The sequence below is a fragment of the Alosa pseudoharengus genome, unplaced genomic scaffold (assembly GCF_046254945.1).
Source record: "Alosa pseudoharengus isolate Yale_2024_CS ecotype anadromous, Long Island Sound unplaced genomic scaffold, YU_APseudo_1.1 YU_APseudo_1.1_scf_10, whole genome shotgun sequence".
Lineage (NCBI taxonomy): Eukaryota > Metazoa > Chordata > Actinopteri > Clupeiformes > Clupeidae > Alosa > Alosa pseudoharengus.
Window position 1 is genome coordinate 2791476 of NW_027468565.1, and position 25696 is coordinate 2817171.

The following is a 25696-nucleotide window of genomic DNA, read 5'->3' on the forward strand; positions in this document are numbered from 1 at the left end:
CTGCGTTTTCCCTTCGTGTAAACAGGATCTTATTTTCCCACAGTTCTGGGGTAGAGGGTGGGGCAATGGGTGTGGCCTGGGTGTGGTTTCAGAAGTTCCGGCACTTGGGAACCTATAGGTTGTGTGCTGCTCTCTCTCTCACTTTCTCCTTTGACTGTCCCACAGCACAGAGCGATAAACAGCAGACTCAGTTCTTCAATTGAAGAAGAAATATTGATTGCCTTTGGAACTGGAAGCCATTTCTGTTATATATGCATTCACAATGTGGTTACTGCACTGGGTCCTTCCACTGGTTCTGCACTGCTAGCATTTCATGCTTTCACTGGCTGTGATACAACATCTGCATTCAGTGGCCGTGGTAAAAAGACTGTCTGGGATACATGGCGTGTATATCCAGAAGTTACAGAGGCTTTCCATAAAATGTTGCATATGCCACAAGAGTTGAGTGATCTTTCCTTGTCTCAACTAGAACGTTTTGTGGTGCTGATCTACAGGGTTCCCACGGGTCATGGAATTTCTGGAATATTATGGGATTTTAGAAAGTCTATTCCAGACATGGAAAGTCAGGGAATTTGATCATTTTTGGAGCACAGTCATGGAATATCAGGGAATTTTGTTGTATCAGTTTAAAATATAGGCTACTTGCCAAAATACATTCTGCCCTACAAAGGCTAAGAGCAGTATCTGCACTTTTTCAAAAAACATTTTTTTGCACAAATAAGAAGTACATGATCTGCTCTTCAATCTGTTAAAATGTCATATGGCTATACATTTCTTAGCTAAATTTACATTTTTAGTTTGCAGTTTGTATAGAAAAGTAGTATCTGCCCTTACTGCCTTGATTTCAATTGCCATTACTGCATTCTGCCTTTGTTTCACTTGCCCTTACTCTAATAGGGTGTGTGTGTGTTTGTGTTAGGGGTGGGCGATATGGCCTAAAATTCATATTGCGGTATAATTTGGGACACAGACGGTAAACGGTATATATTGCGGTGTGTGAATTTCAATATAGGTCAAGCAGGTTCTTGCATAAAATAGTCAAGATTGTTACTTATTTAAAATTTATTGTGCAAAACTGCAATTATAGAGAACATTATAAAACTTTAACTTCCAAGCAGTATACATTCAAAACAAGGCAATGTCAATTTTAAAGTGAAACATCATTCCAGTGCAAAATACTCCTTTCCCTTACTTTTCTTAGGACTGAGTTTGTTTTGGGTTGGGTTTGGGTTTGACTGGGTTTTTGAGGAACATCGCTACGCATTCGTTGGCTTTCCTCATATTCGACAACGTGTTTTGATTTCAGATGGTAGAACAGATTGCTTGTGTTACCTCTCTTTGCTGTCACTGTTGACCGGAATATTTTGCAGATTATGGTTTTCTGCTCACTATCCGACACTTTAAATCCAAACCATGTCCATATTATGGACGTTGCACCAGTTTTTAACAAGACATAGTTAGCGTTCTCCCACGCAGGGCATGCTGGGATACGGGGGCGAACATTTGGGGGTTTATGTCTGTATCTCTCCTAAGTTATAAGTCTAAAGTTAGCGTCTTTTTTTTGTGACATGTTTCCCTTTTAGTTCTCCCTCGTGTGTGATCCTTTTTGTGTGGGGGGCTGCGTCCACCCGTGTGTGTAGCCTACTTGACGTGCTCCGTGTGTATTGTCTCCTGGGTCTGTGTCCCTGCTCTCGTTCTCAGCTAATAAACGTTTTGATTAGACAACTGTCTGTGTCGCTATCAAATCGTTACAATACCTTCACCGCTCGCAGCCATTTTTCCACACCTGTGGCCTCCTTGTGATTGTTGCCGGTCCCAGCAGGCCAAGCGTGTTGCAATTTGATGACATAATGACCTATCTGACAAAAATCTCTATTGTTGGCCAAATTTTTATCGCATACCGATTATACCGTTTATATCGCCCAGCCCTAGTTTGTGTGTATGTGTGTGTGTGTGTGTGTGTGCGCAGGGACAGACTGGGACTAAAGAAAGGCCCTGGACTTTCTTCTAAAAAGGCACACTACCATTCACACTCACACACACATTAGGCGTCTATCATGATACAGTCTCACAATATTAAATGCCAGTGAAAGTATCATATTCAAAATAGTCAGTCAGATTTTACAAAAAGTAATTAACATATACTTTAATAAATATAAGCAGCAGTGTGCAAAGGTGTCAAAGGTTAGGTTTTGGTGTGCAGCAATGCAATATTGCTTGACATGAAAGTCTACAAGAATACCCGATATTTGATTTTGTTCCATTTTAACATAAATGTTTATAAATGACAGAGTTGCCATTGTTAAGGCATCAAGCAGCATATCTTCACTAAAAATGTAGTAAGTACCTCCTCAATTAATATAAAAACTGAGTGATTATGATCACTTGTTACACTTACTGCAAAATGTTATTGTATGGCCACGTAAGTATAAGCAGTAATGCAAAGGCAAAGCGCAGTATAACCTATAAAACTACCAAATTTTGCCTAAATGTCAAAAAACAAAATGTTTAATATTCACCTCACTTTGATCTATCTAATTATACCCCTTTTTGTTGAATATAATTTGATGCTTATACTTGGTGTAAGAAAAACACAAAAAGCTGTTTTTCTCAGCTTGGCATTTTTGCAGATACTACTCTTTGACTTTGTAGGGCAGCATTAAAGGGACACCAGGCAACGTTTTCGTGTTAATTAATCATCTTCGTAAGTCGGTATATGGTTAAATGACTCATTACGGGGCGAATGAAGGCTCTCTCGCCCGCCCCTACTGCCTGTAGGAAGAATATCCCACTTGCAAGTTCGGTGTATCCTACCCGCCGACCGAAGCAGGATCCGTTTACAGCACAGAGGCAGGCTAACAAAACGCTAGAGATTGTTGCAAACGTGTCAGAGCCGGCAAAGAAGCAGCGAAAACCCTTGACAGAAGACGCAAAGAAAAGGAAAAGAGCTTCAGACCGAGCGAGGGGGAGTTTCGTAGAGAAAAAGCACCAGGCTTGCCTGGTGTCCCTTTAATACAAATACATTTCCACGCAGAATTGGTGTATATCTGGCTATTAGCTGTATGGCTTCCTTAAGTAGCCCAACTGTGTTTATTCAATGCCTCATCTCCCGCTCTAAAAAAGATTCTTGACCTCTGTGCGGGTACTCTGAAATCATTGGTCGCTATATTGTACTATTCATTATATAGTAAGTCATGGAAATTCAGGTTTTTTGTCAGGGAAAGTCAGAGAAAGGTCATGGAATTTTACATCTGACTTAGATCCAGGGTTCCCACTCTATGACAGAACAAGTGCATGCTTAGAGGTAAATGAAGCAAGGAAACAACTTTTTATCCAGAGTTCAAGATCCCTGGAAAACATCCCCCCTACACAAGCTGCTTTGAGGCAACACATCAAAAGAGCAATGCACCAGGCTAACATAATATGGAACCTTGCCTTGGTTCCTAGCCCACAGTTACCAAGTCCTTCAGACTGGGGTTGGATTGATACAGATGCAGGCTGGCAGCCTTGTTGGACAACACTCCCTGAGGCATCACAGGCATGCTATGAGCTTGTGCACTGTGGTTGTAAAAAGGGTTGTACCGTGCACTGTAAATGCAAAAAGGCAGCATTAATGTGCACAAGCTGCACAGCTGTTTTGTAGGCCTTTTTCTCACCCCCAAAAGCTAAGGCCTCTACAACAACTTTCACTGTACTTTTTAGAATGCTGATATGTTACCTGTTCAATGTTACATTGGGGATTTGTGATAGGAGTTCAAGTTGTGACTTTTTGATAGGAGCTCAAGTTCAAGTAGGGCTAAATTTTTGTCATGTCCATATTTATATGGAATTGTTTGGTGAAATGATACATTTTGTACTTGGATTTGCCCAATCATTGGATCTTTTGCCAGTGATCTTCACTGCACGTAATGATGTTGACCTCTTAGAGTGCTATCAATGCTATAGATACGTTTCTCATGCCCAGAAACATGGTAAAACATATTTAGTTTATATTTCTATCACATTTAGATCCTAAGATACACCCATTTCTAATTTCGGGCCTTGAAATTTCATATCACAGTGGTACAGGATAATAGAAGTAGATGTCCATAAACCCCTCAGTAATTATTTCCCCATCTCATATGACAACCCTGATAGCACAGGGGCGTTGAATCCACGTTGAATCAACCTCCGCCGCTTGAAACAAACGTGGATTCAACGCCCCTCAACTTGCTATCTGGGAACAAAATGAAAAAAATATTTTGAGCCTGGCTTGATCAGACAATCTGATTTTGTTTTTTAAAATATGCAAATTAGCGCAATTTTAATGGGATAAGGCCTAATTTGCATATTTAAACATTAAAATATAAAAAACTTTCAATACATTTTTTTCTTAGTTTAACATGAGTAATCAACTGAGAAAGTTTCATGGTGATATCTATTATTTATTTTTTTTACCCCATTCACCTGTAGCGTCACAACATATTACAGAGGTCAATGACCTCTATCTGACCTCAGAGGTCAAACTGAGAATGCCTCCAGATCTAAAATTAAAGCTTAGGTCATCAAGAACAAACCCTGAAAGTTTCATGCTTCTTTCATAAAAAGCAAGATCGTTGAGCTTAACAGCCCCACTAAAAGTATTCATGGGTTTCATCAGATTCCTTGCTACATATGTACAATCAAGCACCTACAATAGGGGAGAGAAAAATCAAACAGTAGTCTACAGTAAGGAAGAGACAAAATTAGCCTAACATGTAGCCTAAACATACATGGCTTGTAATATAGCATAAAGTTTATGATGCAATTCTTTCACACAAGCTTATGTCACAGACCACTGGTGGTGCAAACAATTGTTTCACACAGACCATTGGAGGTACAAACAATAGCGGAGTTCAGAGTTGTGGACTCGAGTCACATGACTTGGACTCGAGTCAGACTCGAGTCATGAATTTGATGACTTTAGACTCGACTTGACAAAATCTAAAAAGACTTGCAACTCGACTTGGACTTTAACATCAGTGACTCGTGACTTCACTTGGACTTGACCCTTTTGACTTGAAAAGACTCGCTACTTTCCTCGAACCAAAATATCAAAAAGTATGTTCACACGACACTGACCGCTCTATCTCCTTTTGCACCTGTGTGCATGACGTGTGTGGCACGACATCCAATCAAATTAGATCCACGTTGTTTTGATCTGACAGCATCGATATGTGAATGGCCATGAACACAATCATCTACGATACACTAAAAACAAGGCTTGGTTGCCGCGACTTGCCGCGAACCTAGACAACCGTTTTGATTACATAGACTCATAGCCTATACCTCGGTTACGGTCTCGTTCAGTAAGTAGGCTAGCCAGCAACATTAACTTCTCTAACATTTAACTTTATAACTACCCAGATGTATTTGTAGCCTGTGATGTACATGTAGGCTACTTCCCCATCAATAATGTGTAAATTGCCATGAACGCAATCATCTACGATACTAGAATAAGGCTTGGTTAATAACTAACTTGCCGAGAATCTAGACCGTTTGATAATATTAGACTCACCCTCAGTTACGGTCTCGTTCAGCCTGGCATTGTCTTCGTTGTTAGGCTACTATGAATCCAGCAACATTCACTTCTCTAACATTTAACTTTTTAACTTTAAGATAATATGACGTGTAGGCTAGTATGAGATAGGCCTACTTCCCCATTGATAATGTGTGAATTGTCATCATCTACGTTGCACTAACAAGGCTGGTTATAATGAATAAAACTTGCCGACACGAAAGGGTAGCCTACAGCAGCGTTTCTCAAACTGGAGACATGCCAGGTGAAAAAAAATTGTAGCCTAGGCCCAGGTAGCACCCGATGCGCAATGGACGCACTTGTTATTCATAGGGAAGCGCTCGTGTCAAGGCAGCTTAGTTAGTAGGCGAGTTCGTCTTGAGGCAGATCTGTGCAGATCTGACTTGATGTGATGCATGCTGGGTTGAACACAATGCATACTGGGATGGACGCAATGCTTGCTGGTTAGAAATTTTGTCCGACTTCTGTCAGCCGGGGAGGGACTTACCACCGTGACACCATGTCACATGGCCTTAAAATATCGCGGGAGTCTTAGCCTGCAGACAGATCTTGCAGTTGCCTTCCACGAGCTGCACGAGCTAAAACACACCATCATGACGTCAGTTCAAAGACGTGATAGGGCCATTTGGGAGGAATGTCCTCATGACGATTTTGACGGCAGTCTCATGCTGCTTCCTTATGTTGGAATATGTGAAAATAAACAGAAATCGAAGGGATACCTTCTTATACGTGATTTCTGCAACAATGGTAGGCTAGCCTACTGAAAACGTTTGGATATTCTGTTATTTTCTGCTGTTGGCTAAATAAATAGACACACATATAGGGAAAACACTTGATATTGAATTTATGTGCTACAAAGCAGGCCTGTTAACTGTATGACAACAGTGGTTTATTTACACTACATCATAAGAATTAATTTCGCCAGTTATCATGCTCATTTTAATGAGTAAGAATGAAAGTTCTGCTGTGTTTATTGCAAACAACATTCCGCGATATCTCCCGCGAGTCACGTCAGGCAGACTGTAGCCTTTCTGTCCGGGATGAGCTGCCCTCTGTTGTAGCTCCTCCCGGCTAGCCTCTGAAGATCACGTTTACGTAGAAAGCCAGACGAAAGTCAGACTCAGTCAAGACGAACAAGCCTATTCACGACCTGAATAAGATTTTCAACGAGGTTGTGAGAGTGGTGAATTTCATCAAGACCCGGCCCTTAAAAGTGCGTCTATTCTCCGCACTTTGCGAGGAGATGGGAGCTGACCAAAAGGCTGTACTGTTTCACAACGAGGCAAGGTGGCTTTCCCGAGGTAAAGTGCGCGCGTGTTTGAGCTCCGAGTCGCCTCTTCTTGGCAAACTCTACTCCAATATCATCCGGCTGCGGACACAAATAGGCGTTCCCGTGCTGGTGACCAAAACGCCCCCTTCTTCGTCACTATCAACAACATCCGGCTCCCTTCTATGGCAAGCGATTTTATCATTTACCCGCTAAGTTTGACTATCTGGAATTAACATTGTAGATATCAACAACGTCTTTCTGACTAGTCGCAATTACATTTTGGATAGTTGGAATTGTCATTCAAGATATCTGTAACGTAATTGTGACTAGTCGAAACGTCAGATAGAGATATCTGTAATTTAGTTTTGTATGGCAAGCGATTTTATCATTTACCCGCTAAGTTTGACTATCTGGAATTAACATTGTAGATATCAACAACGTCTTTCTGACTAGTCGCAATTACATTTTGGATAGTTGGAATTGTCATTCAAGATATCTGTAACGTAATTGTGACTAGTCGAAACGTCAGATAGAGATATCTGTAATTTAGTTTTGACTAAGCAAAACTGAATTACAGATATCTGTCATCATGTCATTGAAAACAACATTCAACTCGTCACACATCTTAAATGGCAATTGCAGATATCTTTAATTCAGTTTTGACTAGGCATAATGAAAGGTGAAGATATCTCAAACGTCATTATGACTAGTGCAAATTATTGTGCAAGACGTTGCTCTTTAGATCCGTAGCAGAGCCCGTCTACTTATTAGACATTCTCTGTCCGTATAGCTTATTTCCCCTCCCCAACATAGGCTAATCGAAGAAGAAGTGGGCTTATTTCCTTATTTCTATGAATGGAAGAAGAAGCAGTCATGGCTGTAATGTCTTGTTGACATCTAAAATTACTAAAACTCAGGGACACCGTGTGGTTTATTAGACTCTCACGTTATCAACTGGCTTGATCTCTGTTTCGTAGCCTACATAAATTAGTAGGCCTAGGCTACTAAATGCACCAGCACCATCTACAGGAAATTCCATTCATAATGGTGTTGGCTGTAATCGAAAAAATCAAAGCAACATTGAATCATCAATTCTTGCTGCCAGCTCCTGTCTTGCATAGGCTGCAGCATTAAAAAGACGATTGAAAACTCCTTCGCCCTCTGGCTGCTCTGACATGGTGCTAATTACAAAGTTAACAGGTGCTATGTGATTTGATGATTTGAACAACAACACGCTCTTCTCCCGCCTAAAGTGGGATGCGGGCCTAATTTGCATAGCAATACAGATATCTCTAACGTCATTTCGCCTAGTCAAAACTCTAATTCAAGATATCTATAATTACATTTTGACTAGGCAGAATGAAAGTTATAGATATCTCCAATTTCAGATATCTCTAATCAAAACTCATTCAAGATATCTATAACTTGATAATAGATATCTACAATCAAATTATGACTATCCCTAACTCCAGTTTGAGATATCTACAACGTCATTTTGACTAGTCAAAATTCCATTTACAGATATCTACAATGTCATTTCGCCTAGTCAAAACTTAATTCAAGATATCTGAAAAGGAACATGTAGATATCTTGAATTGAAGTGAATTAAAGATATCTTCAACTGGAGTTATGACTAGTCAGAATCAAATTGTAGATATCTCTAACTGGAATTACAGATATCTACAATTCAATTGCAGATATCCGTAATTCACATAGTGGATATCTGCAACTGAATTGTAGATATCCGTAATGATAAACCCCATAGAAATGAATGGCAAATGTGGCGTCATTTGTCCTAGGAAGAATGTCTTTGTGGATATCTGAAATGACAATTATGGATAGGAAGAATTCAATTGCGGATATCTAAAATGTTCATTTTGACTAGGCAAAACTGAATTACAGATATCTGCAATACATATCCAGTCTAGCGGGAAAATGTTAAAATCGCTTGCCATAATAGTGGCGTCATTTGTCCTAGGAAGAATGTCTTTGTGGATATCTGAAATGACAATTATGGATAGGAAGAATTCAATTGCGGATATCTAAAATGTTCGTTTTGACTAGGCAAAACTGAATTACAGATATCTGCAATACATATCCAGTCTAGCGGGAAAATGTTAAAATCGCTTGCCATAGTTTTGACTAGGCAAAACTGAATTACAGATATCTGTCCTCACGTCATTGAAAACAACATTCAACTCGTCACACATCTTAAATGGCAATTGCAGATATCTTTAATTCAGTTTTGACTAGGCAGAATGAAAGGTGAAGATATCTCAAACGTCATTATGACTAGTGCAAATTATTGTGCAAGACGTTGCTCTTTAGTTCCGTAGCAGAGCCCATCTACTTATTAGACGTTCTCTGTCAGCTAATTTCCCCTCCCCAACATAATCGAAGAAAAAGTGGGCTTATTTCCTTATTTCTATGAATGGAAGAAGAATAAGCAGGCATGTCTTGTTGACATCTAAAATAACTAAAACTCAGGGACACCGTGCAGGTTTATTAGACTCTCACGTTATCAACTGGCTTGATCTCTGTTTTGTAGCCTACATAAATTAGTAGGCCTAGGCTACTAAATGCACCAGCACCATCTACAGGAAATTCCATTCATAATGGTGTTGGCTGTAATCGAAAAAATCAAAGCAACATTGAATCATCAATTCTTGCTGCCAGCTCCTGTCTTGCATCAGGGTTCCCGCGGGTCCTTAAAAAGTCTTAAAAAGTCTTAAATACAACTTTCGGTTTTTAAGGCCTAAAAAAGTCTTAAATTGTCTGGAATGTCTTGAATTTTCGAAAAGGAGGTATTACATTTGTGTATGGGACCGCCGGCGAGTGTGAGAGAGCGAGTGAAATGTCTCCATCTGGTTTCGTATATTTAAAACGGAATTGTATAAGTGACTATAAGGCTACGGGAGGAAGTGTAGTGGTTGCAGAGTGAAGATGTTTTCACGGGTGTCGTTAAAGGTGTGAAAATGGTAAGAATATGTAAAAATATGCCTTACGTTTTCGTGGTATAGCCGAGGCCTGAGAGATATGTAGGCCTAGGTAGCCTACGCGAGCGGTAGAGTGAGCGGGAGAAAGAGCTGGGTAAGCCAGTTATCGATAGGGTGGCCATACGTTCGGATTTAGGCCGGACATTTTAAAAGTCCTGTCCAGCGCAGCCTCAAGCCGGACGTTCATGTGTCCTCCTTTTTGGAGTTGCGCTGGGCTTCTAGAATCTTTGCTCGGACGCAGCATCGTTTCACAAACTATGGGCGTGAAGACTGCTGGTTAAATTATGCATGGTGCTTCTGCTGCGCAATTTATAAAGGAACCACGGACCGACAGAAAAAGAAAACAAACGTTTTCTCAATCAGGAGGAAATACACATTAAGTTAATCTGTTTGCATCTCTCCAGCGTGTTTTGCTGGCCTAGCCTAAGTAAATCTGTCTAAGTTAGCTGCAGCTTGCTTGCCAGCCTTTCCCAGTACTTTACAAAAGTTGTGAAATATAACCGCATATTTTTTTGTATTTTGAATGTCGGCGACTGGCTACATAAAAAAAACGCATCTGTAATTGTATTCATAATATGTGCGTGCTTGAGATGAAACCAGCAGTTTTTCAGCAGGAACATGCGAGGAGGGGGTTTAACTTTTCCCATACATTTTTTTAAAACAAGTCAATGGTTTACAATGTTTCAGTCAATCTTTGGTTGGTTTAAATACAACTGGTGTGCAAAATGTAAATTAGATTACCTTTGATTTGCTGTGCTATGGGACAATAGATGCCTAAGTTAATAGGCCTATTACAATATTTAAATAGCTTAGTCTACCTTTGAAAAAACTATTGAAGGGAATCCAGTCCAGTAAACATGTCTTTGGCAAGTAGCCTAGGCTACTACAGACAGGTGAAGAACAGCCTCAGCCAGTAAGCACAACCAAATATGTACAGCCAGCTTCAAAAGAAGCAGCCCAGACCCTAAAATTGGGCATTCATAGCTGTGAAGGTAATTCACACACAATTATTTTCTTTCACCAAAATATATTTGGTAACTTCTGTAGACATCCCAAATGGGGTGGGTGTTAAAATTAGTAGAAAAAAAACTATTGCATAAAACTGTTTTAAGTTGTATCTTTTTTGCCATGGTATAGTCTTAATTTTTCCATTTAGATGTCTTGAAAAGGTCTTAAAAGTCTTTAAATTTGCACTTGGAAAATGTGCAGATAGCCTGTTGCATAGGCTGCAGCATTAAAAAGACGATTAAAAACTCCTTCGCCCTCTGGCTGCTCTGACATCGTGCTAATTACAAAGTTAACGTAACAGGTGCTATGTGATTTGATGATTTGAACAACAACACGGTCTTCTCCCGCCTAAAGTGGAATGCGGGCCTAATTTGCATAGCAATAGGGAGGGAAAGTGAAAACCAGCGCCCCAAGTGGTTGCGTTCCTATCGAAGAGCAGCTCCAATGTTAACCCTTAAAGGTGTAGGTTTTTGAACATTCTAAGTTCCGCAACAATTGAAGGTTCTAAAATTCTATGTTGAATTCAATGAACCCAGATATTCTTTAGAACGTTCATTTCTCAACATTCCCATCACACCGGTGTGACGGTACTCCTTTAAGGGTTAAGTCCCATAGACCTATTTAAAAAAAAATACTGTGAAGCCAAATCAGCGATCTTATCCACCAAAAATATTTTTCAGTGTCTATACAGTAATAATCTTCTAACTGTGAAAATGTCAGACCCTAGTTTGCCTTATTTAAAAAAATCGAAATTGCTCATTTTGTTTCATAAACGAACTACAAAAAAGCCACGTGACTTTACCCTTCCACGTTACTCACGTAGCATGGTTTGTTTAGTAGCCTGGTTAGCATTGCCACTTAACACTTACTGCCAGCTCTTCATGTGAGTAGAAGCACAACACTAGTTATCCAGACATAAAGGTTATCACCACGCGGTTTACATCACCTTCCGTTATTACAAAAATATGTAAGCCAGTTAAGCAAATTGCCGTATTGATCAATTAGAGATTAAGCGCCCAAACCTGTGACGTCACATGCAACTGTAGTTTGTTATCACCATGTTACGACAAAAACTCAAAACAATTCAACTGATCCTAAAAATAAGGTATGACCACTTGAAGCAATAGAGGTGACCCCAGTGCCTAACATATGGAAGGCATTAAATTAAGATCCCAATGTGCACAGAGATATATTTTTTCTAAAAAAAAAAATCCCATCCCCTCCGCTAAACTCTAGGAACGCAACCACTAGATGGCGATGAGATTACTTTCCCTCCCTATACAGATATCTCTAACGTCATTTCGCCTAGTCAAAACTCTAATTCAAGATATCTATAATTACATTTTGACTAGGCAGAATGAAAGTTATAGATATCTCCAATTTCAGATATCTCTAATCAAAACTCATTCAAGATATCTATAACTTGATAATAGATATCTACAATCAAATTATGACTCCTCCTATCCCTAACTCCAGTTTGAGATATCTACAACGTCATTTTGACTAGTCAAAATTCCATTTACAGATATCTACAATGTCATTTCGCCTAGTCAAAACTTAATTCAAGATATCTGAAAAGGAACATGTAGATATCTTGAATTGAAGTGAATTAAAGATATCTTCAACTGGAGTTATGACTAGTCAGAATCAAATTGTAGATATCTCTAACTGGAATTACAGATATCTACAATTCAATTGCAGATATCCGTAATTCACATAGTGGATATCTGCAACTGAATTGTAGATATCCGTAATGATAAACCCCATAGAAATGAATGGCAAATGTGGCGTCATTTGTCCTAGGAAGAATGTCTTTGTGGATATCTGAAATGACAATTATGGATAGGAAGAATTCAATTGCGGATATCTAAAATGTTCGTTTTGACTAGGCAAAACTGAATTAGATATCTGCAATACATATCCAGTCTAGCGGGAAAATGTTAAAATCGCTTGCCATACCCTTCGCCTACTTCTTCGCCTCCTGAATGCGACGTACGACAGATTTGGGTTATAGCATTCGCTAGATAGTTAACCTTTCTGAAAAAATTGTTTTAGAATAACACTTAGAACACAAAGAGTACTAGAACTAGGACAGGTAGCGTAGAACTAGCGTTAGCGACAATACAGAACGTCAGTCGTATTAGGGCTGAGCTACACCAGGCGCGTAACTGAAGCGTTCCGTGCGCGACGCGTAAAATCCATTTTAGATGAATGGTCTATTTTTTTCGAACGTACGCCCCACTGTCACGTCTGGTGTAGCTACTTCCATTGATAATGGAAGCGAATTGTTGCAGCAGACGCAACGCGAACGGAACGCTTCAGTTACGCGCCTGGTGTAGCTCATACCTTAGGGCTGAGCTACACCAGGCGCGTAACTGAAGCGTTCCGTTCGCGTTGCGTCTGCTGCAACAACTAGCTTCCATTATAATCAATGGAAGTGGCTACACCAGACGTGACAGTGGGGCGTACGTTCGAAAAAAATAGACCATTCATCTAAAATGGATTTTACGCGTCGCGAACGGAACGCTTCAGTTACGCGGCTGGTGTAGCTCATACCTTAGCCTACAGTACAAGATTACATTTGATCTACGTGTAGGATCTAAGCACAAGCAGACGTCAGCTAGCATCGAGATGCTTGTTTAGGTGTAATTTCCTGATTACAGTAGCCTAAACTACGATAATTTCAGGGAGGCTCCATGGTAGCCAAATCTAATGAGAATGTTGGGGCTGTGTAGTTATCTCTGGAGAGAGCATGGGACTTTGTACCGTTCTAATCCAGATACCATAGGCTACACTCCCCTCCACATTAAATGTTCTCAATAAAGATACAAATAAAAATAATTGTTCTCAAACTATTTACTTTTAATATATTCACAGTATGGTCAGTTGTACATGGTAAGAACAATAGTGTTGTTTTTGTACTTTTGAACAGGCAAAAACAGTATTGAAAAAACTCAGGCTATAGTATATATATATTTATTAAGAAACAGCAGTTCAGTTAATGCTTTGAGCCAGAGAGCTGGCCGATAGCATCAGGGATCAGTAAAGAATATTGAATTAATGTATTTCAGTGCATTGTGCCCAATTCACAAATTCAGTTACTTGCAAAGATTCAAAAATAAAAACATAATTAAATAATAATAATAATAATAATAATAATAAAAACACTCTTACACTAGGAGCTTATTCACTTGTAGGCTAACAAGCCCCATACTGTAGGCATATAACTGATTTGCCAAATAGGCTGTGAAACCCCAAAAACCTGTTCTGCCAAAGCATCATTAATGGAGGGGTGGAAGGGCTTTGCAAGTGTTTTGAAAGATTTAGATAGATAGATAGATACTTTATTGATGCAAGGTCTCAGTAGCATACAGACATCACACACAACATGCACTAACAACAAAAAAAGTAATAAAAGTATATAATATAAAAAACACAACTAAGCAATAAGGACAGTAGAAGATAAAGGGTATACTAAAATACAAATTATACTGAATAACACTAAATCTAAAACAAGTCTAAAACAGTATCCATAGTGTGCTTAGGGGTGATTAAGCATGAGGCGCTTGCAATGACTGAGGCAGGGACTGAGCCTGTGATTCTCTGTGCATAGTAAGGTAAGGTGCTCTGTGAGAGTGAGTGTCATGGTGATGGTGCAAATTAGTAAGTCCAACAGTGCAAGAATAAAGTCTAGAGACCAGCATAAAATAAATATGGACATATAAGAGAGTAGACAAGGTAATATAAAAAAGACAATAGAAAAACTATATCAGTGAAGAATGGGTTGACGTAATAGGGTTACAGCCGTTATACGAGTATTGATTATAAAGCATTAAGTATTAAGTAAAGGTATAAGTGTGGCCACAATCCGGCTGTGGGGTGGAGGGAGGGGTTATGCATATGTGCTAATATAGCATGCAAACAGTGAAGCAGTAAGACAGTGGTAAAAAGTGGCTAGTGGACAGACAGTACAGCAAGATTTTGATACTCTGTTATAAACACCTAGCATAGACATATCAAGACACAGTGTTTCTCCAATAATTTGTTGTAACACTTCTGGGGGGAAGATTGGCCTGTCACTTGATGTGCTTGATGGAGAGTGTGAGAATGGTCCGACAGCTTGTCCTGTAAGACTAGAGAGAGAGAGAAAGAGAGAGAGAGAGAGAGAGAGAGAAAGAAAGAAGAGAAGAGAATAGATACCATAGATTAGATACCATATTCATTAGCACCAAATACAAATAAATGGCCAAGTTTGTTTTTGTAGCCATGTTAGAAAATGGCAAAGTACAGAGACAGTATGTAATACCTTTCCCTGCTTGCTGTCTGGAAGGTGGTGCTGAACTGGGCCGATGGAGACGATGGGAGGGGTACGCCAGCTTGTCCTGCAGGGCTAGAGAGAGAGAGAGAAAGAGAGAGAGAGAGAGAGAGAGAGAGAGAGAGAGAAAGAAAGAAGAGAAGAGAAGGGGAGGGAGATTCATTAGCACCAAATACAAATAAATGGCCAAGTTTGTTTTTGTTTCATTTGTAGCCATGATAGAAAATGGCAAAGTACAGAGACAGTATGTAATACCTTTCACTGCTTGCTGTCTGGAAGATGGTGCTGAACTGGGCCGATCGAGACGATGGGAGGGGTACGCCAGCTTGTCCTGCAGGGCTAGAGAGAGAGAGAGAGAGAGAAAGAAAGAAGAGAAGGGGAGGGAGATTAGATACCATATTCATTAGCACCAAATACAAATAAATGGCCAAGTTTGTTTTTGTTTCATTTGTAGCCATGTTAGAAAATGGCAAAGTACAGACACAGTATGTAATACCTTTCACTGCTTGCTGTCTGGAAGGTGGTGCTGAACTGGGCCGATGGAGACGATGGGAGGGGTACGCCAGCTTGTCCTGCAGGGCTAGAGAGAAAGAGAGAGAGTTTTTTTTTAACCATCTTCATAAGCAACAAATTAAACTAAATGGCAAAGGACTTAATATAGTAAGTGATACCTTTCACTGCTTGCTTGAGAGGGTGGGAGGGGTCCGCCAGCTTGTCCTACAGGGCTAGAGGGATTACAGAGAGATGAATAACAAACACTACTTACCCTCAATTATACCTGCCACCAAAACGTAGCTTCACATCGACCAATGTAATAGTGTGCCATTGCCATGCTAGCTAGCACGGAGGTATAACCTATGGGTATAACGCAGTCCTGGTTACTGGGCCACAACCACACTCAGAACACGGAAGCAACGTGGATTTTACGTGCTTACGTCTACGTGAAATACATTGTGATTGGCCCATAATTGAGCAGAAACGTAAACACGCCGCACGCCACATGTGGAGAAAGGTAGGGAAAGTCAACTTTGTCGTCCCCCACATAAAATAATAGTTCGAGGTTTTTTTTCGATTAAAATATGCTCATATTGATTAATACCATTTATTCATGAGTTCAAAGCCTAGATAGGCCGATTTTTGTGCAATTTCAACCCAATTGAAAGCGAAATTAGCCTGCAAGTAAGTTTAAGTAGGCTACCCAACAACAATATGTGGTAGCCTATCCTAATTAGCTTACATTATTGTTCACGTTATGGTTTAATTGTCAAAAGTAGTGCCCTGTGTGCTACAATTCCAGCCTTCCAAACCTTTTACAATTATGTGTTATGTTTGGCTTTTACAGTTATGTGTCATGTTTGGCATTACATCAGTCATATTGCTAGCCTATTTGTTTAAATATTTTGGGTCTTCCTGTACAAAAAAATATCTGCATTCAAAAGACAAAAACGACTAGGCCTACTGCCATTTTTCTGAAGTAGAATGCAGTACACTAACATTTCAGTAAATATTGCACTACGTAGTGCAATTAAGTTTTTTCCTTGTATAAAGTACTGTATTTTCCTGCATTTGAACTGCACATATTCTTCCAAAACTGCAGTGTTGACAGTTGGTTATATATTTTTTTTGTATTGTAGTATTTTAATATTTACACACTGTTACACCTTCATTGTGCTTCATCCAGCCAAAACACAATCTGTGGAGCCTGGCCCTGAAGAAGAGGAGCACAAACTGTCTCAGAGTACAAAAGAGGGTTAGTAGATACAGTTAGAACAAAATTATTCATACCCCTGGCAAATATTGATTTAATGTTAATTATGTTAATAATGTTAATGTTAATGTTAATGTTCTCTTGACCAATAATGTTTGTTCTGACTGAAACGGACACTGCCACATGCCAAAAGGTTGTAAGACAATGTGATGGAATAAAAAAAACAAGCATTTTTATCTTTTAACATTTTTAAGCACACAGAAGGGTGGAATATAGCTTATTATAGCTTAAATCACACCTGCACACTGCAAGCATTCCAAAAATATATAATTTAGGCCACTTACATAGATCTATCCTTCTACAATACCCTAAAAAGTACCCGCGTTCAAAATAATGCGTCACTCTGAACCGTGATCTCATCCTGGCACATGGTTTTATTAAGCACACAGAAGGGTGGAATATAGCTTATTATAGCTTAAATCACACCTGCACACTGCAAGCATTCCAAAAATATATCATTTAGGCCACCTACATGGATCTATCCTTCTACAATACCCTAAAAAGTACCCGCGTTCAAAATAATGCGTCACTCTGAACCGTGATCTCATCCTGGCAAATGGTTTTATTAGCCCTTAGAACCCGATTGACGCAAAGTGCGTCAAAAAACACACCCCTTCTTCTCTGTTATATTGCTCTGGAACGGTTCATCGCAGCGAGATGAAACCTTTATTGCACGACAGAGCAGAAGTGGGGCTTTCCAACGAGACTACACACTTGTCTGTACGATCAAGTATGAAAATTAAAAAAAATCATGAAATTAAATCAAATTGCATCATATTTACAGTCTATACTTCTCTGCGTTCACCTGCACACACATTACTCTAGTTTGAATTACTCGCGAACCCGTGATCGCATCGATATGGCAAGCATATCAGATGAAAGAGGAGGCACAGGGCTATCCATTGGTACCATGTTTATCGATCCTTCGGGCTTATAAAACCAGACGAAGTGACTGCAAAATAATAACGTCATGTACACAAACCAACGCTGCACACTCATTACTCTCGTTTGAATTACTCGCGGACCCGTGATCGCATAGATATGCCACGCATGTCAGATGAAAGAGGAGACTCAGAGCTATCATTTGATACCAAGTACATCCTTCTGGGTTATAAAACAGACGAAGTGACAGCAAAATAATAACTTCATATAGCTGGACTTACCCCACGTTTTTGTCTGTTCTTGTGGCAAAGCATGTTTATAATCCAATGCTATCATGTGTTTCTCTAAGGCAAAGCATGTTTATATTCCGGTTTTGAGATCCTAGCAAATTCCTGCATGGCATCCAATTCAAGGCTCACATTGCATCCCAATTTGTTCAACAAATAAACACCTTTTTTGCCTTTACTTTGTTCATGGCAATGCAGTAAAAAGTTGAGAATTATTATGACAGCATACACACAGGCACGCAGGCTAACACATAACCTCGGGTCAAGTCAGGTCAGATCAGTTCGTGTCACAGATATGGAGCTCAGAAAGGTCACTATAAAAAATGGCATTTATTTCCGTAAATCACACAGCAAATATTTCTGTAAATTGCTCAGCCCCAGAGTATCCCTCCAACATCGCAATTATATTGCCCGATTCAGGACAGTCTGCCCTACAACCACATGAAATGCATGTAGAGCTGTGAGCTTGCTATGGTGAGATACATGTCAAAATATAAGAATTTTTATAATACACTTTTTATATTTTAATTCTTTAAAAATCAAAATAAAATCAATGCTAGTATTAATACATGAAATGATGGCAGATCTGAATAGCCTAGACTCTCCTGAAAAAAACAATATATAATATATGTGTGTGGCACTTACAATGACCAGAATAAATCCTTATGAATAAAGGTAGTGAAAATGCCCTAAAAACAGCTTAGGGTTCTAAGGGTTAAGCACCAGGTAAGGACGCTGGGGTACAGTGCCTCTCACACCACACACACACACATACACACACACCCCGATTTTTTTGCAGACACAATGCTTTGCGTTTCAGCTAGTGGGATGAAACTTTGCACACTCCATGTGGGTCATGTGCAGAAGGTCAGCCTCGTAGCTCCATGCTACCACCCAAAACTCCACCTCTGAAGTGGGAGTGGTCAACTTTTTTTATGTTTTTCCTTCACAGTTTTTTTTGTGGGTGTGTCAGAGATCCCACCTTTGGAACAGTTGTCAGGGGCCTCAAGGCGGTGCCGTTCGTCTTGGTCCCATCCCTCTAGCACCTAGCGTTACCGCGCCAGAAGAGAGAAACCTTGTACGTTTCGAACAGTTTATCTCCTTCCGGGAATAATCCACCGACTCCAAACTGAGCCTGGCTTGTTTGTGATGTCCCGTTGTTCAACATATTCTGATTTCATACTTATCGGATCAATATAAGTGAGTTTTTTTGGCTAAAAATGTAAAAATGGCTAAATGTTAGCAATTCCACTGCTTTGTTATTTTGCATAGCAACCATCATATGTACCCTAGCAACACCCTAGCAACCATCTTAATTACCCTAGCAACCACTTGAATAATGTCAAGCTAGCAACCACCATAGCAACCAACATGCTTACCCTAACAACCACCATAGCAACATCAGTCATATTGCTAGCCTATTTGTTTAAATATTTTGGGTCTTCCTGTACAAAAAAATATCTGCATTCAAAAGACAAAAACGACTAGGCCTACTGCCATTTTTCTGAAGTAGAATGCAGTACACTAACATTTCAGTAAATATTGCACTACGTAGTGCAATTAAGTTTTTTCCTTGTATAAAGTACTGTATTTTCCTGCATTTGAACTGCACATATTCTTCCAAAACTGCAGTGTTGACAGTTGGTTATATATATTTTTTGTATTGTAGTATTTTAATATTTACACACTGTTACACCTTCATTGTGCTTCATCCAGCCAAAACACAATCTGTGGAGCCTGGCCCTGAAGAAGAGGAGCACAAACTGTCTCAGAGTACAAAAGAGGGTTAGTAGATACAGTTAGAACAAAATTATTCATACCCCTGGCAAATATTGATTTAATGTTAATTATGTTAATAATGTTAATGTTAATGTTAATGTTAATGTTCTCTTGACCAATAATGTTTGTTCTGACTGAAACGGACACTGCCACATGCCAAAAGGTTGTAAGACAATGTGATGGAATAAAAAAAACAAGCATTTTTTATCTTTTAACATTTTTAAGCACACAGAAGGGTGGAATATAGCTTATTATAGCTTAAATCACACCTGCACACTGCAAGCATTCCAAAAATATATAATTTAGGCCACTTACATAGATCTATCCTTCTACAATACCCTAAAAAGTACCTGCGTTCAAAATAATGCGTCACTCTGAACCGTGATCTCATCCTGGCACATGGTTTTATTAAGCACACAGAAGGGTGGAATATAGCTTATTATAGCTTAAATCACACCTGCACACTGCAAGCATTCCAAAAATATATCATTTAGGCCACCTACATGGATCTATCCTTCTACAATACCCTAAAAAGTACCCGCGTTCAAAATAATGCGTCACTCTGAACCGTGATCTCATCCTGGCAAATGGTTTTATTAAGCACCAGGTAAGGACGCTGGGGTACAGTGCCTCTCACACCACACACACACACATACACACACACCCCGATTTTTTTGCAGACACAATGCTTTGCGTTTCAGCTAGTGGGATGAAACTTTGCACACTCCATGTGGGTCATGTGCAGAAGGTCAGCCTCGTAGCTCCATGCTACCACCCAAAACTCCACCTCTGAAGTGGGAGTGGTCAACTTTTTTAATGTTTTTCCTTCACAGTTTTTTTTGTGGGTGTGTCAGAGATCCCACCTTTGGAACAGTTGTCAGGGGCCTCAAGGCGGTGCCGTTCGTCTTGGTCCCATCCCTCTAGCACCTAGCGTTACCGCGCCAGAAGAGAGAAACCTTGTACGTTTCGAACAGTTTATCTCCTTCCGGGAATAATCCACCGACTCCAAACTGAGCCTGGCTTGTTTGTGATGTCCCGTTGTTCAACATATTCTGATTTCATACTTATCGGATCAATATAAGTGAGTTTTTTTGGCTAAAAATGTAAAAATGGCTAAATGTTAGCAATTCCACTGCTTTGTTATTTTGCATAGCAACCATCATATGTACCCTAGCAACACCCAAGCAACCACCTTAATTACCCTAGCAACACCCTAGCAACCATCTTAATTACCCTAGCAACCACTTGAATAATGTCAAGCTAGCAACCACCATAGCAACCAACATGCTTACCCTAACAACCACCATAGCAACCGTGTTATTTTGCATAGCAACCACCATATCTACCCTAGCAACACCACCAGCATATATTTTCTAACAGTTTTACCTTTACATCCTGCAGAAGTTCAAGAGGGATCTCTCGTATGCAGTGGTTATGGATATGGTTTGCATGGCTGAAACTGCTTTGCCTTTGAATTGGAGCTCAAAACGTATCATATGTGTACCTCGTTCGCCAATATGCAAAATAGAGCCATGTATTGATATATGTCCTCCAAAGTTTGCAGGAAAGTGGGACATGTCCTATTGTATGTTAAATCACACCTACAACTGATCGTATGATATGCAAAAGTCTGCAGGAAAGTAGGTCAGGCTTTCAGAATATATACAGTGGGACATGTCTCAATTCATGTTAAATGTTAAATCATTTTCTTCATAATTAAAGGTTTGAAGACACAGAGGACGGTGGTGCAAAAGAGAAGGAGGGCCAGCCGGGCCTCGTGGAGTTCAATCAGTGGCAGGGTATTTTTTAGCCTGACAGTGTAGCTGTAATGTTAAAGTTGGTGACTTTGGAGAGCTAGACGGTAAAGATGTGCACCCGCTAATTTTGGGTACAGTGAAGAAAGAAAGGGAGGGAGGCTGCTTTTAAAACGGGTGCGAAATCACGATAAATGACCGGCAAAACCTTACTGCTGAACAAACTAGCCATGAAGATGAACAATTTTTCAGCATGTTCTAGTTGGAATATAGTAGGCTAGAAGCTAATGTAATAGTGTTATTTGATGCGAAGATGACATTCAATGGAAGAACAATTATTTTAGTATGGTCACAATCTGGCCCTGAGTTTTGATAAAAATTATACTGACATGGCAACACATGGTAATTTCATTTTCCTAAATTAAGGCCTTAAAAAGGCCTAATATCCTCACGTAGCGTAAATCAGACAAGGATTAAAGTTCTCCGTCGTACGACGGATTTCCGTCAATTTGATTTTAGAAATGTCATATTTGAGATCGATGCAGATCCGGTGAGAAAAAAAAATAGGAGGGGCGTCTTTTCTTTTCCTTTTTTTAAGGCAACTACAAATATTAGCTCCGATGAATGAATGTGTGTGATGGTAAATATTTAAAGACCTAATAGTGTTCTTGAGAACTTTCTGTGTCTCAATCAGAGACCGCTGAAGAAGATACGTCAGCCATGAGTTTCGCTTTGTTTATGTTGTAGCTACACGCTTGTCTCATTGGCCTGGGGCGGTTGCTTAAAAAAAAAAGAACACGTCGGGAGGACGGTCAAAGTTGGATTATAGTGACACCATCGAGACAGCTGATGAGGTTGCCCAATCCGTTTAACTTTTTTGGATATGATATTGTGAGCTGAGCTCTATGTGCGAATTTGGAGGCTGTGTTCTTTCCGTGCATCAATGTAGACAATTTCTTACTATCGCGAACTCTTGTCAGGGGAGGTCATTCATCTTGGGTGTCACCTATGACTTGAACAGATAGCCTGCTGCCACCCGATGGAGCCTACTATTATTGTTACAGTTTTTGATCAATGCAACCAGCGTCGTTAGACCTGGGCATTCGGGGCTATAGCCCCGGATCCTCTGGGGATAGCCCCGGATCTATGGGCCGTCAACAACAACAACAACAAAAACTCTAATCGTGAATGAAATAAATAGCCCCGTAGAAGACTTTTGTGTTTTGTGTCCATTGTGTGCAGCATCGCAAGAAAATCTGACGTGATCTGGGCAGGTTTAGAATAATTTGTTGCAAAATGTTGCAATTTCAATTCTCCTCTACGCTATTACGCGTTGCTGTTTCGTGCTACTAACTAGCCTTAGCGAAATAAGTGTAGGGGAGAGTGAGGTAAAGTGAGACACTGGGTAATGTGAGACAACCCCTGTATCTAGGCAACAGAACACATTTGTGCCCATGTGACCATTTTGTTTCCAAGCTCCTCCCATTTCCCCTTGGCCATAAAGGAGAGAAGCTCATTTAGCTGAGGTAAGCATGCTTTTTCCAACAAAATGTTTTTTTTGCATGTAAAAGTAAATTTTCTTGCTGTCAACTTAATCAACTGTTGTGCCAAAGCAAATTGATTCAGGTAGAAAAACTTATATCATACCTGTTGATGAACTACCAACATATAAAACCATGTGATGATGCTAGCTGAAGGTTAGCCTGAATTGCTAAGAAAGGTCATTTTTTCAAAAATAGGTGGGGTAAATTGAGACAAATGCTGTGGGGTAAAGTGATACAGTGTCTCACTTTACCCCACCATGAGGCACAAGTTAAGTTTATTTTTAAACATATTTTAATGTAATATTACATTGCATATGTAATTTAATATTGATTACATATTAATTAATATGTAATGTTACATTTTTATTTTAAATGTCATAAACATTGTAGAAAAGCCATCATGCCAAGGCAATACACCAGGAAGACAACCTGGGGCAAAACACCCCTCGAGGAGATGGAGAGTGCAGCCGCTGAGGTCAAGGAAGGAAAGAAGTCTATCAGAGCAGCTGCAAGGGACAGAAATATATAAGTCAAGCCTTTTAAGATTCATAAAGAAAAAAGAGAAAGGGGAAGTAAAAACAGTAGCCTGGGGTGCAGTAGCTAAGGCAAAGAGAATTATTACAGATGAGATGGAGGAGGAGCTTGCCAAACACTTGAAACAACTAGCTGAACAGTTCCATGGCCTTCCTCCAGTTAAGTCCCGTCAACTGGCCTTTGAATATGCAGAAAGAAACAATATCCCTGTCCCTGACAATTGGACAAAGACACAATGTGCAGGTAGGCTAGGGTGTGCAAGAGATCACATGATTCTGTAGGTTAATTAAGGCCAACTGATCTTGGCACACAGCTAAATCTTATAATAATGAATTGTCTACTCTAGGTGAAGATTGGTTTCGCAGCTTCCTAGCACGTCGCCATCTCTCTATCCGAACTCCAGAGGCAACATCCCTGGGAAGGGCTACAGCCTTCAATAAAACTACAGTCAGGGAGTTCTTTGACAATCTGGCTGTAGTGATGGACAGGTGACAGAATTAATTATTTAGTCGCAAATGCTTTACGGAGGCATTACCTGTAAGATTTGGCTTTGATTCTGATAAGGTTCTTACTTTGCCTCTCATCTTTAACAGGCATGCCTTCCCTCCACAAACAGGTGTCTTTACAGTACAAAAGCCACAGCAGGTAAACTACACATACACTAGAGGGCATATTAAAGAGCTAGCACATATTAAAAATGCTGGTACAGATTAGGTTAAGAGTATGGTTCTAGTACACATTAAAGTGCAGTGCACAATAAAGTGCTGGTGCATATTAAAGTGCAGTGGACAGTAAAGTGCTGGTGCATATAAAAGTGCAGTGGACAGTAAAGTGCTGGTACATGTATAATGCTGTGAATCTGTGAACTGGACATGAAAAGAAATGCATTGTACCTTTAGACCAGTAGTAGAATACTGGTTGCACATGCCATTGATTCTAAACTTTCTATTTGATCAGGTTGTGACAGAGACAGGAAAAAAGCAAGTTGGTTCTGTCACATCGGCTGAAAGAGGAGAACTGGTGACTGTGGTGTGTGCAGTGAATGCTGCTGGGAATGCCATACCTCCCATGTTTGTCTTCCCCAGAGTCAAGTTTAAGGATTGCTTCATGACAGGAGCACCTCCAGGAGCCAAAGGTACCGCCACCAGAACGGGATGGATGAATGAAGACATCTGGCCTGAGTTCCTTGATCACCTGATACAACACACTAACTGCACCCCTGATCGTCCCATGCTGCTAATCCTGGATAATCTAAAAGCTCACATCTCACTCAAGGCAATAGAAATGTCCAAGAGCAACGGAATTGTTCTGCTCACCCTCCCACCCCACACATCCCATCGCATGCAGCCTCTTGATGTGACCGTGTATCACCGTGTTCAAGACCCAATACAGCCGTGCTCTTGATGGGTGGATGAGGTCTAACCCCGGCAAAACAGTCTCCATCTACCAGACTGCAGGACTTGTGAATGAGGCTTTCATGTCAGCAGTGACACCGCGTAACATCACTTCTGGATTTAGGTCCACTGGGATTTTCCCATATAACCAAGACATTTTCCCTGATGAAGCGTTTGCACCATCCATGGTGTCAGACCGGCCAAACCTTGAGCTGCAGCCTGCCACTGCAGATGATCTGGATGGTCCACCCCCTGCAGATGATCCACCTGCAGACGAACCACCCGCTGCAGATAATTCACCCGCTGATGCTTATCCATCCACTGCGCATGGTCCACATGGATGTGCCTCGCCAGTTGACTCAGATGTGCCACGTGTTCCCAGCCGACTTGGATATGTGTCTCCTCGTGAAATACTACCACTTCCCAAATGTCCCCCCAGAACACAAAACAAACGAAAGCGTGTGAAGACAGCCATCATAACTGATACTCCCGAGAAGCAGGCAATTGAAGACAAAAGACAAAAGAAACTTGCGGGGAAAAAGCAAAATAGCAAAGAAAAGGGAAAACCGAAAAAGAAAGCAACAAAAAGGAAAATCGTAGTTAGCAGC

General features: G+C 40.2%; 1 protein-coding gene and 1 long non-coding RNA gene across 3 annotated transcripts; one reads left to right on the forward strand and one right to left on the reverse strand.

Moving 5' to 3' along the window:
- Window positions 1-14497: 14497 nt before the first annotated feature.
- LOC143139057 (uncharacterized) lies at window positions 14498-16022 on the reverse strand. 2 transcript variants are annotated; one of them, XR_012990328.1, is made up of 5 exons: window positions 15913-16022; window positions 15643-15726; window positions 15402-15485; window positions 15138-15221; window positions 14498-14964 (listed from the first exon to the last, which is right to left on the reverse strand). It is a non-coding gene; the product is annotated as an uncharacterized LOC143139057 (long non-coding RNA). The 2 variants fall into 2 exon arrangements; XR_012990327.1 differs by having other exon boundaries at window positions 15818-16022.
- Window positions 16023-23527: 7505 nt separating this feature from the next.
- On the forward strand, window positions 23528-25098 carry LOC143109550 (uncharacterized). The gene is made up of 4 exons (XM_076272320.1): window positions 23528-23937; window positions 24041-24182; window positions 24288-24339; window positions 24652-25098. Exons 1-4 carry the CDS (start codon window positions 23790-23792, stop codon window positions 25096-25098), a joined length of 789 nt encoding a protein of 262 aa, XP_076128435.1. The 5' UTR covers window positions 23528-23789.
- The last annotated feature ends 598 nt before the right edge of the window (window positions 25099-25696 follow it).